General features: G+C 40.6%; 1 protein-coding gene across 1 annotated transcript in view; it reads right to left on the bottom strand.

The window, feature by feature from the left end:
• Positions 1-2,392: 2,392 nt before the first annotated feature.
• FOXJ3 (forkhead box J3) overlaps positions 2,393-18,648 on the bottom strand; it is a 138,638-nt gene continuing 122,382 nt past the window's right edge. Inside the window, exons 12-13 of the mRNA XM_029946366.1 lie at positions 7,317-7,424; positions 2,393-5,395 (exon numbers count right to left, since the gene is read on the bottom strand). Coding sequence (XP_029802226.1) covers positions 5,280-5,395; positions 7,317-7,424 — 224 coding nt within the window. The 3' untranslated portion in view covers positions 2,393-5,279. The remainder of the gene's footprint in view (positions 5,396-7,316; positions 7,425-18,648) is intronic.

Raw genomic sequence — 18,648 nt, 5'->3', positions numbered from 1 at the left:
GCGTTACTTAGGTGCACTGCTTGAGACTTGGGGGGTTGGAGACAGCCCTGACTCGGGGGCCCCGGCTGCAGCCACCTCCCAGGTCTGTGCTTTGCACATCCTGACTGGTCACACATCATCAATGGAGGGAGACACAAAAGGAGGTTAAGTTCAAAATCAGTCTTGAAGGCTGCATGTTGGGGATAAAGAAACCATGTTCCAGGAAGGCCCACAATGCCAGTTTTTCTAACTCTCAGTTACAGGTCTTTGAAGTAGCTGGCTTGCACCCAAAAGCAATGTTGCACAGAACAGGTTTCCTTGAATCCACTGGAATCACACTCGGTGACGAGACAGATGCTCATGGAGACAGGTACGTGGAATCAGCTACCACTTAAGGTCTCAGGTTCAGATTTTCCACCTCGTGCTCACAGAGGGGCACATATTCGGTATTTCCATTCTGTCTTTTTGGCCAAGTGTGTACAACTGGAGAGCTCTGATGGAACACATTCAGGATGTGCCTGCACTGGGCCTGTGTCTCTACTGGAAAATGGGGAGGAACCATTCCACAGCATCAGGTTCTTGTGTAGATCAAATAAGACCATGTATGTAGAATTTTTAATTCCTGCCATGTAAATGACGTCTGCACTCCTGCCCTTCCCCAAATCTTCCTCTAGATCTGTGACTTTGAGAAAGTCACTTCCCTTGCTCACCAGATCACCACTAGATTTCAAAGGCCCCTTCTAGCTCGAAGACTTCAAGACAGTTCTGTGATCCTAGGGTGTTTACACCGTTTACACGGCCCTCACGTGAATGTAACCGATGCTAGTGTGGCTTTTGCAGAGCTGCTTTATCTAAGTGGCAAGGGTGCATCTATAAACAGCAGCCCTTTGTACACTGGACCACGTCAAAAGCTGGAGAGTTAAACCTGCATCTTAATGCTTTTTTACTTTTTTCATTTGATTTGCCCACAGTTGCACTTCAGCTGCGCCTGAGTCAGCATGAAGTGGCCAGACTGAACTGTGCCCCTACTACAGTCCTTCAGAGGCCCTGCTGATGACCAACATTTACCTCTAATGGGAAAACAGAGCTCCTCTCTCCAAGGGACACACATACACTGGGGGGGGGGCGGGCAGGCATTATCTCTGGCTTTGGGAAAAGTCCCTTTTGGAAGGCAGTGGGGCAAAAAGAAATGAGCTTTGAAGCCAGTCCAAGACTGGCTTATCCCAGATCCACTGGCTGGGAGAACTCAGGCAAGTTAACCTTTCTGAGCCTCAGTTTCCCCAAATGTAAAGTTGCAATAAATAGCTTTTCCTGGCAGTGATGTACAGGATAAGTTAGAAGTGGCAAGAGGCCCTGGGCAAGGTTATGGGATCAGCAGGAAGCCCTCCCTTTCCTGAGATAGGCAGACTGCACTTGCACCCATGTTGCTGGTCTGCCCAGTGCTTTGCCCCTGGACCGGTCTCCATGGCAGTCAAGCTGGGCCGCCATCTCTCACCTCCTGGGATCGCTGTGCTTGTTCTCCAGCAAGCCACAGCTACTCCTGCTTCAATCCCCACCCTTCTGCTGGTCTAGCTTTCCTGCCTGGCTCAGTGGTATAAATGGCAAAACCTTCTCCTGTCTGCTCAGGGCCCTTTTAAGACTCAAATGAAACAGCCCATGCCAGCTGGAGGCCTTCCTAAACCTCAGCCCTCCGCGTGACCCACCTCCTCGCTGGCAGAACCTTGCTGTGCCGGGGCCGCTCCCCTCGGCCGGTGTCCGCGCCTGTCGAGGAAAAGTCTGCCCTCACTAAAGGCGGGGGCCGTGGCTTTCTCAAGGAAAGGCTTGACTCGGTGTATGCTGGGCATGCGCAAACCTTGAGAAGCTCCACTTTCACCTTTAGAAGTAGCTCTCTGGGAAAGCTGCCACATGGGGCAAGAACGGGGGCCAAGGGTAGGGGAATTTTCTGGAAGTAACAGACGATGGTGTAAAAGAACATGACATTGGAATCAAATGACCCAGGTTCCAACTCAGCTCTGTCACTTCCAACAAGGAATCTGGGTAAGCCATTGTTACCTCTGAGTTGTACCCATACTGTGAGATGAGGATAACAGTATCTACTCAGCACAGCACCTGGCACGTGCTGAGTACTTCATGTTCCAGGTACTGTTCTAGGTGGCTAAGTGCATTAGTTAACTTAATCCCACTACACCTATAGGAGACAGGTATTACTTTCATTTTAGAGGTGCTGCAAATGGGGACAATGAGGTTTGGAGAAACTAAGCAAGTTCTCCTTAGAGCTAGTGAGACATTCCTAAAGGCAGCAACCCATGGGACATACAATCTCCGAGACCACAAGGACTAACTGCAAGTGTCCGTATCAGGCCTGGCTCAGATCTTGTTCCCTCAACTGCAGCAAATGACACAGGCCAACTGGTGTTGTAAATAGAGTTAACATAATATATTTATTTTAAGTGCCATTCATGCATATCAGTCTGGCAGCAACAATCCTAATGACACTTGGGATATTTCTTTACAGCACTAAACAGTTACAAAGAATGGGTGCCGTTCATCATAGAGGCAAAATATGAAATCGTGCAATAGCAAAACTGTAGAAACATTAAAACACTGACTGTCCAACAGCAGTACAGAGAGCAGATTGTGTTTGCACAAAAAGCCAATGCATTTTCATCACATATATACAATATAGATATGTACACATCACCCTCTGAATGAACAATATCAAAATACTCTATTCCATTTGAAATAATCCCCGGATTGATTCCCTCCCACTTCAAAGGACATCTGAGAGACATGTATTTACAAGAACACACATGAATACGTTTACATTTCAAAAACTGCCACAAATGCCAGTCGGATTATTCTCCTGGACAGAGTCTCCCCCGTCTGATTATATGCATTTATTACTCTTTTCCCGGAAAGTCTTCAGCCAATCTAAGCCCACGACAGAGCTCGTTCTGCACTGACAACACCAACGAGAGCAGCTGCCAGAGGGGGCGCTCTACGCCTCGCCGGGTAGCTCTGGCTGGCTGGGGCCCACCGACGTGGCCTGTCCTGTGCTCCAGGGGCCACCTGAGTCACCAGAGTGGGCTGGGTCCGAGCGAAGGCTCTGCCTCCAGGGCCATGTGTGGTTACGTTTGAGTTCTAAAAATATTGATCACTGCAAATCAGTAAACGATTGCCAAATGGGAAATCCGCTTCACACAATTTGTAAAATCTTCATCAGTGGTTTCTACTCAAATCATTCAATGTTAAGACTGCATTCCAATACCCAAATTGTTTAAAGTGCACACCGCCGCCCAAGCAATTTGAAGTTTCAAAACAGCTCTGTAGTATCTAGAAAATAGTGACTTGAGCAGACTATTGAAAATCACCCCCTTTTCCAAGTTTTTGCTCTGCAGGCTGCTATCTCCTCTGGCCTCCGATCTGTGCAAGAGGGGCTTGTTGGCGGCCTCCAATTTTCACTGAGCCAAGGGGCTGGAACTGAGCTTCCTTTTTCATGCCAAGCAGGGTCCAGACAGACAACAGGAACATAAAAGCCCTTCCTTTCTCCCCCAGCCTCATCAGCCTTCACAGTGGCTGGCCTCCCAGTGATTCATTAAAGGCAACACTCCATTAAAAAAAATACCCACACACACTGACAAACACTCTCTCACACACATACAGAAACAAAGATGTCTGTCTAGTTCCAGGAGAGGACACTCAAGCACAGAATCACTACGGCTAATTGAAGTGATTTAAGCGTGGCTGGTAGAGACAAGAGATGCTGAAAAGCAACCGGTGAGCAGTTATTACCCCTTGATTTGATGGAACAGGTCAGTCCCCTATTATCACCAAAAGAAATTCTGCCTTTTTATGGTCTAAACAACCGATTCAAAATCTATTCATTAAAAAAAAATCTCATTTCTGTTACTTTTATTATAAAACTAAGACAATCAATCCATGCAAAGTAACTATGATATGATATGAAACAAAACAAAAAACAACTAATAAAAACCTCAAAGAGGCAGGCTGCATTTCAAAGAAAGTAACCAAATGTCATGCATACACAGACACAGAGGACAACAGAAATGGCAAACCACTTAATGGCATCTGCACTGAAGACTGAGGCAAATAAAATCTATGTGTGGCTCTACCCTCCTTTCAGTGCTTCCTAAATGGAAAGAGAGTGAGTGAGGAAACCTGCTTTATAAACAGTGCCCTGCTGTTCTACTGCCCAAATGAACTCTGATTTGAATTCCAGAAAAGTCCTATTTAGCTAGTAAGTCTCAATCAGCAGGAATGCTAAGACAGAGAAATGCACTCTCATGGTAAAAGGAGTGCCGATAAAGAGAATGACACAATCTCTCTGATTGTCACGTCTGTAAACTCCTAAGAAAAACAATTCGGTGCTTTCAGACACCGAATTTCTCCTTAATGAACCCCCAGGAGCTGAGCATTCACAGAAGATAGCAATAAATATTAAAATAACACTTTTGAACAATAAATACATGAGTGAATATGGAAGCAATGATTTTGTTAAAGAGCCGAGCAATGCCCAGCTGCTAATCGATCAGAAATTTTAGAACTGTTGTAATGCAGATTTAGGAAAACAGACATGGAAAAGGCACAACAGAAACTCTGTAATCCCCCAGGCATCAGGACAAACTGGTCAGTTCTTTACGCTGCTCAGGAACAATATACCCCTCTAGAAGGTTTGGAGAGCATCAAACTCTGGGTCCTGGGACTTACTGAGTAGAACTCAATGCCCATGTTTCTGAAAAGAAAAAAAGATTAAGAGGAACTGGGCTTTGAAAAAAATCCATTTCCCTTCATTTGCCTACATCAGTTAAACGCATCCTGCAGAAAATAGCCTAACGAGGAATAAAAACTCACAGTAACTTTCTTTTCAAGACGTAATAATCCAATCAGGAAAACTGAAGCCTTTCAGTATTTTTTGTACATATATTTACAGATATGTATCTATAAACTGCTTGCAGCAAAATAGGCTCTGTCTGAAAAATCAGTCTGGCACTTGTGGTCAACATCCAACTGACACAAATATGCAAAAGCCGTTCAAATCACACAACAGTCAGGAGCTACACAGGGCAGCTGGCAGGGAGACAGACATGTAGTACTTGTTTGGGTCAGATAAAAGCAGTAAGTTATCCAGCTAAAATCTTTTTGATTGTCTTCAAAAGAAATTTCGATAACATCAGTAAAGTGATTAGCAACTTTGCTTTCTCAACTGGATTCTCTGAAACCTTTCCCTTCACTGAACAGAAAGGTGATGCTGGGGTCTGGAGCCTTTGCAGAAACAAGCTCTACACAATTGAATCCCAATCAAAGTCATCTTGGATGTCATCTGGAGGCAGAGAGCGCCGCATCTGGAAGGCTTGGGAAGGCATCATGTGCTGCTGGTTCATGGCTCCGTGATGGCCTGGAAGGAAGGAGGCAATGTCAGTAGTGACTTGGGTAGAGGAGAGAGAAAGAAATGAACACCGACTGAGTACTTCCTATGTACCAGGGACTCAGTGCACATTATCTCTCTAATCTACTCAAGAGTCTTCACCAAGGTGGCTCTTATAATCCTCATTTTATAAATAACAGGGCCTGGGTTTAATAGAATGAGCAAGCTACCCCAGGTCACCCAACTAGTAAGGAGAAGAGATCTGAACTCCATTCACTTGACTCCAAAACCCACACCTGTTGGATTAAACCAGGAGGTAGCAAGGAGGACATAAAAAGAATGCCAGAGTGCCCAAGTGTGGACACAATTCTTTCTCTTAGTCTGTCCTGCATTAACCTGTGTTTCGGTAACATGAATTGGCTCCCATGAGAATGGGAAAAGAAGAATGATGTCAGTGTACCAGTGAGGTCACACTGGGTCATCATGAATTCCCACCCGAAAGTTAACTTTCATGCCACCAACTAATGGCAGGTAGACACAGAGGAATCAGCATGGCTGAGTGCAGGAGGCCCTCCGAGTGCAGTGTGGACTGGAGCAGAGGACAGGGCGCCCGCTCTCCATGGTCCTCTTCTTAGATGCATGTGGCCGTGTGCAAGAGCACGTGCTCTGCGATTCTGGTGCGTTCTGCCCTTGTCACGGCGGCTCTGACAAACACCCTTCCAAACCAGCCTTTTTTTTATAGTAATAATCTCTGTTTACTTGCAGAATTCATTCTTTTGTTAGGAATTAAACATATCCTTTTAATGAAGATTTTTTTCCACTGGATGATTACAGTTTTTGTTTGGCTTGCTTGATCTGATTACAAAGTTTCAAGTAGTCTGCTGCTAATCTCATTTTTCTTATAAGTCCTGCCATTTTTAATGTACTATCTTACAAAATGCAAAGGTTTTCAATATATCACAATATAGCAGAGATGCCTGTGTTTATTTGTTACTTACAAGTGTCTTAACTATGTGCCAAGCACTAATTTAAGTGATTTGCATATAATTCTCATTTAATTCTCTTAACAACCCTAGGAGTTAGGTAGTGTTATGAGGTCCCTTGAACAGACAATAAAGTTGAGACAGGAGGGTTAGGCAGCTATCATGTGGCAAAGAACCAGAATGCAAACCCTGAGAATCCAGTTCCAGAGCCTCAATTACTCTATCTCGCCACCTGCAAGTTCCTGGTGGGTGCTGAGGACCCTTCCTGCCCTCAAAGAACAGGCCACTTGGCCCCCAACTCCTCCGTCACTATTGCCTGGCACACAGTTCTTTGGAGGTTTTAAATTCTTATCTGTACATGACCACTCCGTTCTTGAGCAGCCTAAGTGGAAAGGGCAGAGTGGTACATGAGAAAAACAATGAACTCTAAATCCAGATATCACGGCTTGAGTCTTGGTTTGGCAACTTAGCCAAACTGGTGGCTCTGGGCAAGTTACCGCCGCTCCTGAGCTTCCATCTCCTCATCTAGATAATCCTTAAGCTCCCTTCCACCTCTAACCATGTGCCTGCCTTTGCTGCGGGGGACTATAGCAGAATGAATGGAGCAGAACATACAGGAGCTAATCAAAGCAAGTTCTTGAAGCCTGCTTAGGTCCCATCAAAGTCAAAAAGCCTCAAAGATTTCTAAGACCCCAGGACAAGCTCTATGCCCCTGGACCTCAACAGAGAAGCGAGACAAAAATTAGAATCATAGCATCAAAGAGACTTCAGGTCAAACGGCCCAAACAGAAATGGCACTTGAATCCCCTCTCCAGCATTGAAGCCAAATACCTGTGCACCCTGCACCCCACCCTCCCTCACCAAGCAGTTCACTCCTCCTCAACAGCCTTGCTCACCACTGGGGCAGCTAAAGCATTTGCATATTACCCTCTGAGTACCAAAATGCAACACAACACAGCCCCAATTACCCGCAATAGTCGTTCCTGGAGTGCTGAGTGCCTGTGGGATGTGAGGGTAACCAGGGGGCGGCATCACTGAAGGAGGGAGATTTTGCCTGGAGTCTATGTACAAATTTCCTAATCAGATTGAGAAACAGAAGGAAAACATATTGCCGTAAATAAACAAGTTAAGCATTAAAATCTCAATAAAATTATTCCCTAAAACTAAATTAAGCAGGTAAGGCGAGGAAGAAAAGAGAAAGGAAAATGACTCCTTTGAGATGCTACAACTACCAAAAGGCGGTGCTGGCTTTTCGAACCCGGTGCCAGGCTGGACGTGAGTATACCATGCTAATTCTGGCTCTGCCTCTTTCTTCCTGTCTGGAGGCCTGCAGGTCAGTTATAGGTCTCTGTTGTTGTTACATACCTCATAACGGTTCAGAAGCATTTTCACATCTATTACCAGCTGAGCCTCCCATGAAGTTCAAAATGAGGGCAAGATAGTCATTATCCCTATTTTATGGATGAGGCAACTGAGGCTCAGAGAGACTAAGCAGACTTGCCCACAGAACATCAATTTGACAGGGGCAGGGCTAGAATCCAGTTCTCCTCAATCACAGGCTCTTTCTAGTAACCACTGTCCCTATTTCTCTGACTTTCTCACTTTCAAAGCAGACCTATCTATCTGTGACTGCCCTAGCTGATTAATACAGTGAATGGGGCACAAAATGACAGGAAAGACTGCCCAAGTTTAACAGAGTTACACCAAGTAAAGGTGAACAAAAATGTATTATTCAGAAGTGTGGAGATGAGAAACAAATCTCATTTGAATGGCATTTCAGAAGGTTCTTAATATATTTTTGTTGACAGGAGCCATTAAGTTGAACAGCTCTAAAATGTCAATTACACTGCATCCTAAGCAAAGCAGAAAGGTAGGGAAGCAAACATCACAAGCCCACCCCCAATTACTCCCGGGGAAGGAGAACCGTAACACTGGTTCACATTGTATGGACCATCTGGAATTCTGGAAAGGCTATCTCTCCCTTAGGTATTCTACTGTGTCGCACAAATTACAACTGCATTCTGCCAATGCTGTAATCAAACTAGAAAACAGCAACCATTTTCCCAGAGGAAACTAAAAAGATACTCAAGATAGGAACACTGTATTTGGCTGCACAAGTTTTTACCGGTCACTGGAATGTCAGACTGTCCATGATTTAAAAAGCCCCGAAACTGTCTAATTCAGGTCTACTTCTAAGACCAGAGAGAAAATAAGACAGAACCAGGAACAGCACCCACACTTCTGACTTCTAACCACTGCTTCCCAAGATGACAGGACTTTTTATAGCAAAGTTTACAGTCAGAACTAAGCTATTTGGCCAATTTCCCATACTGAAGACTTAGGAAGAAAAGAAAGGAGAAAAGTTATACTAAGCTACAGCTCTAGTGTATTCGTAGAGGAAAAATCCTGACCCTAAATGCTGATCAGCCTTCACATGAGTGGCTGGTGCAACTTCTAAACACTGCACCAGGTGCAGGGGCCTATGTAATACGGTGACTCGTTTATCAGAGACTTCTAAGCCTCTGTCTTGTAACATCTTAGCTCTCTTTCAACTCATCCTTAAAAGCTCAAGTCACAATCAAAAGACAACTGATTCTTATGGAGATTAATTCTGTTCTCATATTTTTTTATTTCTCTTTCATGGCTTAGTAATTCTTACCTTAAAGGGGGAGTGAGGTGACAGAGAAAAATTATGGAAATAAGCAAGGATCACAGGAATAAATGGACACTCACATTAAACAAATAGCCTAAGTTTTTGAAATTCTGCCACATTCCTAACACTTCTATTTTCATATAGAAATTCTCATTACTCCTAATTTTTTCTCATGTTCTCATTATACTTTGAACAATAAGAGTCTATCTGGACTCTCTAAACATGAAATTAACTTCCAAAATAAAAAAATTAACTTCCAATGCACTTTCCAAAGACTTCTGAGATCCTGTAATATTTAGAATATAGTTATGAGAATTTAAAAATCTAATCACATAATGTATTTTTTGGAAGTAGACTCTTTTCAAATGACCATTCATTCATTCATTCATTCAGGAAGTTATTTATGTTCTAGGTACTGCTCTAGGTGCTGGGGATACAGAAATGAAAAAATAAAGTCTCTTTTTGAAGTATATTCTCAGGCTGAGGGTGGCAAACAAAGTAAGGTAAATAGTTTGTTATGCATGTTACAAAAAAAAAAGCACAGAAAAGGGACAGGGAGTGCTGGACAGAGTATCATTTAAACACAATGCTCAGGGAAGGTATCATTTGAGTAGGTGCTTTTGGAGAAAAAACTTGAACAAGACAAGGACATGAGTGAGCCATGTGTCCATCTGGAAGAAGACCACCCTCAAAAGAGAAAAGAACAGATATAAAGCCCCTGAGGTTGGTGGAGTATGCCTGGCATGTTCGAAGAACAGGATGGAGGCCAGTGGTGTGGGAGCAGGGGGCTGAGGGAGGAGAAAGGAGACAAGTTCAGAGAGTAATGGTAGACCACATTTTGGGGGGGGCCAGATAGGCCACAAAAAAACCTTTGGTTTTTACTGAGAAAAGAGTACCAACAAAGGGGTTTGTGCAGAGAAGTGATCTGACTTCTGTGTCTTGTAAAAATCTCATTTATCCTGCAAAGTCCAGCTTACAGGTGTCTTCCTCTAGGAAGGTATTCTATCTCCCCAAGACAGTTAAGCCTCATTCTCTTACTCTCACTGCCCTACGGCAGAAGCACAGCGTTCATCACTCCAGGCTCTGAGCTCCTTGGACCAGGGGATACCTGGACTTACTTCTTCATCCCTAGTGCCCAAAATGTAATCAGTCACAGAAAAAGTGTAAGTAAATGTTTGCTGAATGAACGTACATCTACCCTTATTTAATGCCCTTTAAGACAAGCGTCACATTATCAAGAACAGCATAGCTAGAGGACTTAAACATTACTAGATGAGACAAACCATAAACACAGGTAACATGATTTAGGTAGGAGGCACACTATGTACTACAACAGCCTCTTCTTCCCTCTTCCACACATTGCACATTAAAATACCTCTAAGGAGCCCAAAGAGTATGTTTACCAAAAGGAGAATTTTGAAGACAGAAGGGAAAGTTTGAAGGGTATGGAGAGATTATATTCTGGAAGTGAAGATCTATGCCCAAATGAACTTTGTAATTTTAGGCAAGTTGCTTTCTCTCTCTGGTCAGTTTCCTTCTCTGTTAGATAAAAGGATAAAATTAACAGCTCTCTGAAGTTCCCTCTTAGATTCCATGTCTAAGAATATGTGGCAAAGATGTACTGGGGAAAAGAAAGAAGGAAAGTGAGATATCTAAATGGATCTGATATAGTGGGATGTGAGAAGGAGAATAAAGGAATGACAAAGAAATTTAGACTTAAAACAAAAGGAAGCAGGCTCGGCATGTAAAAACTCTGAATGTCTGTGGAAAGACATTATCAATGGGCATGAGGTGATGGATCCCTGGAGAACTAGAGCTGATCAGAGAAAGTGTTGATGGAAGCCAAGATGGCTCAGCAGACCAAGGTTGGCTAAAGTTCTTTTGACTCCAAGAAAAGACTAAAGGGGAAGTGGATTTGGGAGAAGAATAAGACACTGAGGATATACTATAGATCTGCCTTTAACATGCTGTGTTATGAATGAAGTAGCACTGAGAATCAAGAATGAATTGTGGAGACCCTAGAGAAGGAAGGTGCTGGCAATAAAAAGGAAAAATGGCCAAAAAAAAAAAAAGATCATAGAATACCAGATCCAAATAATCAAGGTCAAAGGTAAAGAAGAGATGACCACAGCAGTGTAGTAACAAAGGGCTTTAAGAAAACAATCCATGATCTCAGTCTGGAGAGAATCCAGAAGAGGTGCTTGGCCACTCTCACAGGGGACAGCAGCAGCTCAACAGTGCTTTTTCCATGACCAAGGGTACCAAGTTCCAAAACTAAAGTACACTTGGACCTTACTTAGAAATTTAGGTCACGAAATTAAAGAGTTTCATTTGATGACATTAACTTGAAAATTCCAGCAAGGAAGAGCTACTTGTACAATGAGCTAACATGTATATACTCCTTTAAATGGTCCTATCTCAAGACTGACCCACAGCTTCTTCCACTGGTCTTCCTAGAACTTCTTGATCTGCCAAAGCCAATAATCTGTAAGTAACATAGGTTCCCACCCCCCACCCACTTAGTACTTTAAAGGCTGACTGAAATGATTTGAGATGATTTGGCAGAGAACACAGCAGCAGGCAGAAGGACTAAATGTAATTTATTTAGGTTGAACAGGCAAAAGAAAAGAGGAAAGGAAAACCAAGGGACAAAGAACAGACGAGAACAAAGAGGTGGGATTTAATCCAAGTTGGAAAAGTAAAAGTAATATATCCTGAAAGAGACCAACTATGGGCTTGGAACCTATCAGAGGATCAAAGAAAATAAGCTATCCATGTACAAGAAGAGATAAAAAGATGAAATGGAAGTAAGTGAAAATACATGCCAAATTATATAGATCTTGATGCTTAAAACAGAATATAGGGAGGATTCTGAGATGATGCTGGAGTAAGAAGCACCAGGATTCTGTCCTCCAACCTAGATAACACTGCACTGGCACAACCTGCCTAATACAACAGAACACTGGAGTCTTTGGGACTTTGGAATCCTGCAAGTGTACTAAGGCTTGCAACTTGTGGAGGAAGGCTTAGACAGTAAATTGCAGTTAGTTTTGTCAATTTCAGCTCTTATCCCAGTAGCAGCTATTTATCCCTCCTCCCTGGCCCCACTGCAAGCAGCTGTGCATGTGTTCCTTGAACTTACACAGCTGGCAGGAGCCAGGATGGGGAAAAAGGACACTGTTCTCCATATACTAGGGATCTGTGCTCCTATCACAAAGATACAGACAAAAAGGAGTGGCCATGTTGTATCTTCTACAATGCTGCAAGCTCCTCACCTAAAACCAAATGATTTCCACGGTTTATAGGCGGCTACTACCCCTTTCCTCCCTCTTTCGTTTTTCTTTTTACCTTTTTGGGAGACAGACATTAAAAACTAGGACAGTGAAAAACAACTGTATATACCAAGAAAATTAGGAAGTGACCACTGAATCCAAGAGAAAAGTACAGGCTCAGAGAAGACCTGAGAAGACTTTAGGGCAAACCTTAGCAAAAGGACACCTCGCAACAAATCAAGAAAACAAAAACAGTAGGCAAAAACAATATTTAAAAACAGCAAACCCCAGGGAAGGGGAAAAAAAATCTGGTTTTCGTAGGTACCACACTATTAGATTCAAGTGTCCAGTTTTCAACAACTAAATCACAAGACATACAAATAAACAAAAAAGTATGCCCCATTCAAAGCAAGAATCAACAAAACTTGTCCTTGAAAAAGATCTCATGGCAGATCTACTACACAAAACTTTAAAACAATTGTCTTAAAGATGCTCAAAGACTACAGAAAGATGAGGAGAAAGTCATGCATGCATGAGTGGCTCAGTCAGTTAAGTGTCTGACTCTTGATTTTGGTTCAAGTCATGATCTCACGGTTAATGGGTGGGTTGAGCCCTGCTTTGGGCTCCAAGCTGAAAGTGTGGAGCCTGATTGAGATTCATTCTCTCTTTCTGTCTCACCCACTCCCCATAAATAAACAGAAAAAAACTTAAAAAAAAAAAAAAAGGATGTATGAACAAACTGGAAATATCAATAAAGGGAAAGAAAACTTCAAAAAGAAAGAAAAAAGAAATTTTAGAACTGAAAAATATAATAACTGAAATGAAAAATTTACTACAGGATCAAAGAAAAATTTGATCAAGCAGAAGAAAGAATCGGTGAACTTGAAGATAGGACAATGAAAATTATCTAGGCTAAGTAACTGAAAGGAAAAAAATTTAAGAAAATTAAAAAACAGGGCCTACAGACCTTTGGGACAGTATCAGACAGACCAACTCTGCATTGTGAGAGTCCCAGAAGAAGTGGGGGCAGGGGGAGGGTAGTTGGAATATTTGAAAATATAATGGCTGAAAACTTCCCAAATTTGATGAAAGAGGAATGAAAATACCCAAGAAGCTCAACAAACTCTAAGTAAGATGAAGTCAAGAGACCCACTTGTCAAGGGACATACTATAATCAAATTTTCAAAAGCCAAAGATAAAGAGACAATCTTAAAAGAAGCAAGAGAGAAGTGACTTGTAATGCACAAGGGAACCTCAATAAGACAAAATTTTTTAATGAGAAATGCTGGGAGTTAGAAGGCAGTGAGGGCCAATCTATTCAAAGTGCTAAAAGAGAAAGTGGCAACCAAGAATTGCTATACCCAACAAAACTGTCCTTTTTAAGAGTGTGGGAGGGTGCCTGGGTGGCTCAGTGGGTTAAGCATATGGCTTCAGCTCAGGTCATGATCTCATGGTTCATGGATTTGAGCCCCGTGTCGGGCTCTGTGCTGACAGCTAGCTCGGAGCCTGGAGTCTGCTTCAGATTCTGTGTCTCCTTCTCTCTCTGACCCTCCCCTGCTCATAACTGTCTCTCTCCGTCTCTCAAAAATAAATTTAAAAAAAAAGCATAAAAAAATTTAAAAAAAATAGTGTAGGAGAAAACAAGACATTTCCAGATTAAAAAAAAAGCTAAAGAAGTTTTTATCATTAGAGCTGTCCTCCAAGAAATGCTCAAAGGAGTCATACAGGGTGAAACAAAAAGACACTAGACAGTAACTCAAAGCTGTATGAAGAAATACAGATCTCAACAAAAGTTAAAAATGAGCAATCATAAGAGCTAGTATTACTGTAGCAACAATTTATAACTTTTTCTTCTCTACATGACTAAAGAGACTAATCTCTTTTCTAGAAACAATTAGTCTAGAAGCTAATATGATTGTAATTTTCATTTGTAGTTCTACATGTTGTTTTCTACATAATTTAAGAGACTAATACATTTAAAGAAATTATTAATATATATTTTTGGGCACACTATGTATAAAGAAGTGATTCTGGGACATCAGCAATCAAAAGGGGTAGAAAATGGAGCTGTAAAGGAGCTGAGGTTTTGTGTAGTATAGAAGTTAAATGATACAAATTCAAATTAAAGTGCTATAACTTTAGGATGGTAAATATAATCCCCATGGAAACAACAGAGAGCTATGCAATATTCACAGAAGGAATGTGAAAGAATTCAAACATTTTACTATAAAAAATCAACCAAATACAAGACAGTAATGCAAAAATAAGTGTCAAAACCCTGTAAGGTATATAAACAGCAAAATGGTAGATATCACTCATCAATAATTACTTTAAATGTAAATGGATCAGATTCTTTAATCAAACGACAGAAATTAGCAGAATGGGTAAGAACACATGTCTGTAAGAGACTCACTTTAGATCCCAAGACACATAGAATGAAAGTGTAAGGATGGAAAAAGATAACTTATGGAAAAAGCAACCAAAGAGAGCAGGGATTACTACCTTGGTATCAGACATAATAGACTTTAAATCAAAAAAGGTTACAAAGATTGTATATCAATAAAAGTTTCAATAGAGCAAAAAGATATAACAATTATAAACACCTTATGTACCTAATAAGAGACCACAAAACATAAGAAGCAAAAACTGACAGAACTGAAAGGAGAAATAAACAACTCTGCAATAATAATTGCTGATGTAAATACTCTACACTCAATAGTGGAAAGAACAACCAGACAGAAGATAAGTAAGGAAACAAAGAACACAATAAACCAATGAGCTCTAACAGACAAATCCAGAAAGTTCTATCCAACAACAGTATACACATTCTCAAATGCACATGGGACATTTCATAGCACATACTATATGTTAGGCTCCACATGAAGTCTCAACAGATTTTAAATGATAAAATACACAAAATACCTTCTGACCACAATAGGATTAAGTTAGAAATCAGTATGAGAAGTAAACTGGAAAATTCTCAAATTTGTGGAAATTAAAACAACACTCAAACAAGCAATACAGATCAAAGAAGAAATCACAAGAAAAAGTAGAAAATACTTAAAGGCAAATGTAAACAAAACAACATATGGAGACTATGGAAAACAGCAAAAGTAGTGTCAAGGGGAAATTTACAGTCATAAACACATAAAAACAAGAAAGATCTCCATCAACAACCTAACTTTACAACTTAAAGACCTACGGGGCACCTGGGTGTCTCAGTCAGTTAAGTGTCTGACTCTTGATTTCAGTTCAGGTCATGATCTCATGGTTTGTGAGTTCAAGACTCTGTGCTGTTAGCCTTCTTGAGATTCTCTCTCCCCCTCTACCACTCCGCTGGTTGTGCACACTCAATACCTCTCTCAAAGTAAATAAATATTAAAAAAGAGAGAGAACAGAATAAGTCCAAAGCTAGCAGAAAGAAGGAAATTATAAAAATTAAAACAGAGATAGAAAATAAATAAAACCAGATATGAAAGTGGTAACATTAAAAGTGATAAAAAATGGGGCTTCTGAGTGGCTCAGTTGGTTAAGCGTCCAACTTTGGCTCAGGACATGATCTCACAGTTTGAGTTCAAGCCCCATGTTGGGCTCTGTGTTGACAGCCCAGAGCCTGCTTTGGATTCTGGGTCTCCCTCTCTCTCTGTCCTTCCCCACTTGTGCTCTCTCTAAAATAAACATTAAAAAAATTAATAAAAATGATCAAAAATAAGAAAACAGGACCATATGAGAGTACTATGAGCAACTGTACAGTAATATATTGGAAAGCCTAGATGAAATGAACAAATTCCGAGAAACACAAAAGCCACCAAGACTAAATCACAAGGAAACAGAAAATCTGAATATACCTAAAAGTGGTTAAGATTGAATCAGTTAATCAAAAATCTATCAGCAAAGAAAAACCCTGGACCTGATGGCTTCACTGGTGAATTATACCAAACATTTAAAGAAGAACTAACACCAATCCTTCTCAAACTTTTCCAAAAAATTGAAAGACAGGAAGTACTTCCTAACTCATCCTATGAGACCAAATTTAACCTGATACCAAAGTGAGACAAAGACACCTACAAGGAAACTATAGACCAATATCCTTTATGAACACTGGTCCAAAAATCCTAAACAAAATACTAGCAAAATTAATTCAATACCATATCAGAAGGGTTAAACACCATGACCAAGTGAGATGTACTCCTGGAATATAAAAGGATAATCCAACATATGAAAACTGATCAATGCAAACTAACAGAATGAAGGGGGTGGGGAATAAACCTACATGATCATCTCAATTGATGCAGAAAAAGTAAATGACAAAAGTTTCATAATAAAAACACAGACTAGGAATAGAAGGAAACTACTTTAACATAATAAAAGCCATATATGGAAATCCCAAAGCAAACATCATACTCAATGGTGAAAGACTTGAAAACTTTTCTTCTAAGACCAAGAACCAGCAAAGAGGTCTACTTTTACCCTTCTATTCACCATACTACTGGAAGTTCTAGCCAAAACAATAGGCAAGAAAGAGAAATAAAAGACATCAAAATCGAAAAGGAAAGAGTATATTTATCTCTTCTCACAGATATGATCTTATATGTAAAAACTTCCAAAGTTTCCACCCCCAAAGTAAGGAAACTGTCAGAATAAGTAAATTCAGCAAAGTAGAGGATACAAAGCCAACATGCAAAACTCAGTTCCATTTTTATACAATGAGCGATCTGAAAAGGAAATGACAGGAATAAGTCCATTTACAATGGCATAAAAAATACTTAGGAATTAACAATTACAGAAGTTTAAGACTTGTACAATAAAAACTACAAAAACACTGCTGAAAGAAATTCAAGACAACATAAATGGAAACATATCTCATGTGCACAGACTGGAAGACAATACTGTTGAAATGTCAATACTATCCAAAGTGATCTACAGAGTCACTGTAATCCATATCAAAAATTCCAGTGGTTTCTTTCTTTTTTTTTTTTTTTTTTTGGCAAAAACAGAAAATCCCATCCTAAAATGTATAGGGAATCTCAAGAGACCGTGAGGAGCCAAAACTATCTTGAACAACAAAGCTGGCAGACTCACACTTCCTGACTTTAAAACTTACTACAAAAATATAGTAGCTGAAATAATGCAGTACTGGCATAAAGACAAATATACTAAGAACACTGCAAAAGAACAGAGAACCCAGGAATGAACTCTTGCATATATAGTCAAATGATTTTTTTTAAGTTTGTGTATTTATTTTAAGAGGGGGTGGGGGAGGGGCAGAGAGAGAGAGAGAAAAAGAATCCCAAGCGGGCCCTGTGCTGTCAGTGTGGAGCCCAGTGCGGGGCTTGAACCCATGAACTGTGAAATTGTGACTTGAGCTGAAACCAAGTGTCAGACGCCCAACCCAGGCACCCCTGGGTCAAGTGATTTTTGACAAAGGTGTTAAGACCATTCTATGGGGAAAAGACAGTCTTTTCAGCTAGGAAAAGATGGGTTATACATATGCAAAAGCATGAAACTGGACTTTATCTAACACTATATACAAAAATTAACTCAAAATGAGTCAAAGACTTAAATGCAAGACTTAAACTATAAATTTCTTAGACAAAAACATAGGGCAAGAGCTACATAATGCTGGATTTGTCAGTGATTACTTGGATATGTTACCAAAGTCATAGGCAACGAAAGAAAAAATAGATGAGTTGGACTCTATGATAAATTTAAAAACTGTGCATCAAAAAATACTATCAACACAGCAAAAAAAAAAAAAAATAAGAATAAAAGAAAATATTTGCAAATCGTGCACCTGATAAAGGGTTAATATCCAGAAATATAGAGAACTACTAAAAACCCAGCACTAAAAAAAAACACCCAATTAAAAAATGGACGAAGGACTTGAATAGACAGTTCTCCAAAGAAGATACAAAAAAGGCTAGTAGTAGATGAAAAGCTGCTCAATATCACTAATTATCAACTAATGCAAATCAAAACTACAATACCACCACCTCACACCCAGTAAAATAGCTATTTTTTAAAAAAGAAAGAGAAAACTGGAATGCTTGTGCACTGTGAGTGGGGTTGTAAAATGGTATAGCCACTGTGAAAAACAGTATGGTGGTTCCTCAAAAAATGACACAGAATTACCACAAGATCCAGCAATTCCAGATCTGGGTATATACCCAAAACAACTGAAAACAGGGCCTTGAAAAAATATCAGTACACTCGTGTTCACAGCAACATTATTCACAACTAAAACATGAAAGCATCTCAAGTGTCTATCAACAGATGAGTGGCTAAGCAATTGTGGTGTAGACACACAATGCACAAGTACACAGCCGTAAAAAGGAAGGAGTAACATAAGCCACAACATGAAGAGATGCTACATGT

Source organism: Suricata suricatta, chromosome 8 (assembly GCF_006229205.1).
Source record: "Suricata suricatta isolate VVHF042 chromosome 8, meerkat_22Aug2017_6uvM2_HiC, whole genome shotgun sequence".
Taxonomy (NCBI): domain Eukaryota; kingdom Metazoa; phylum Chordata; class Mammalia; order Carnivora; family Herpestidae; genus Suricata; species Suricata suricatta.
This window is presented reverse-complemented; position numbering and strand designations above follow the sequence as displayed.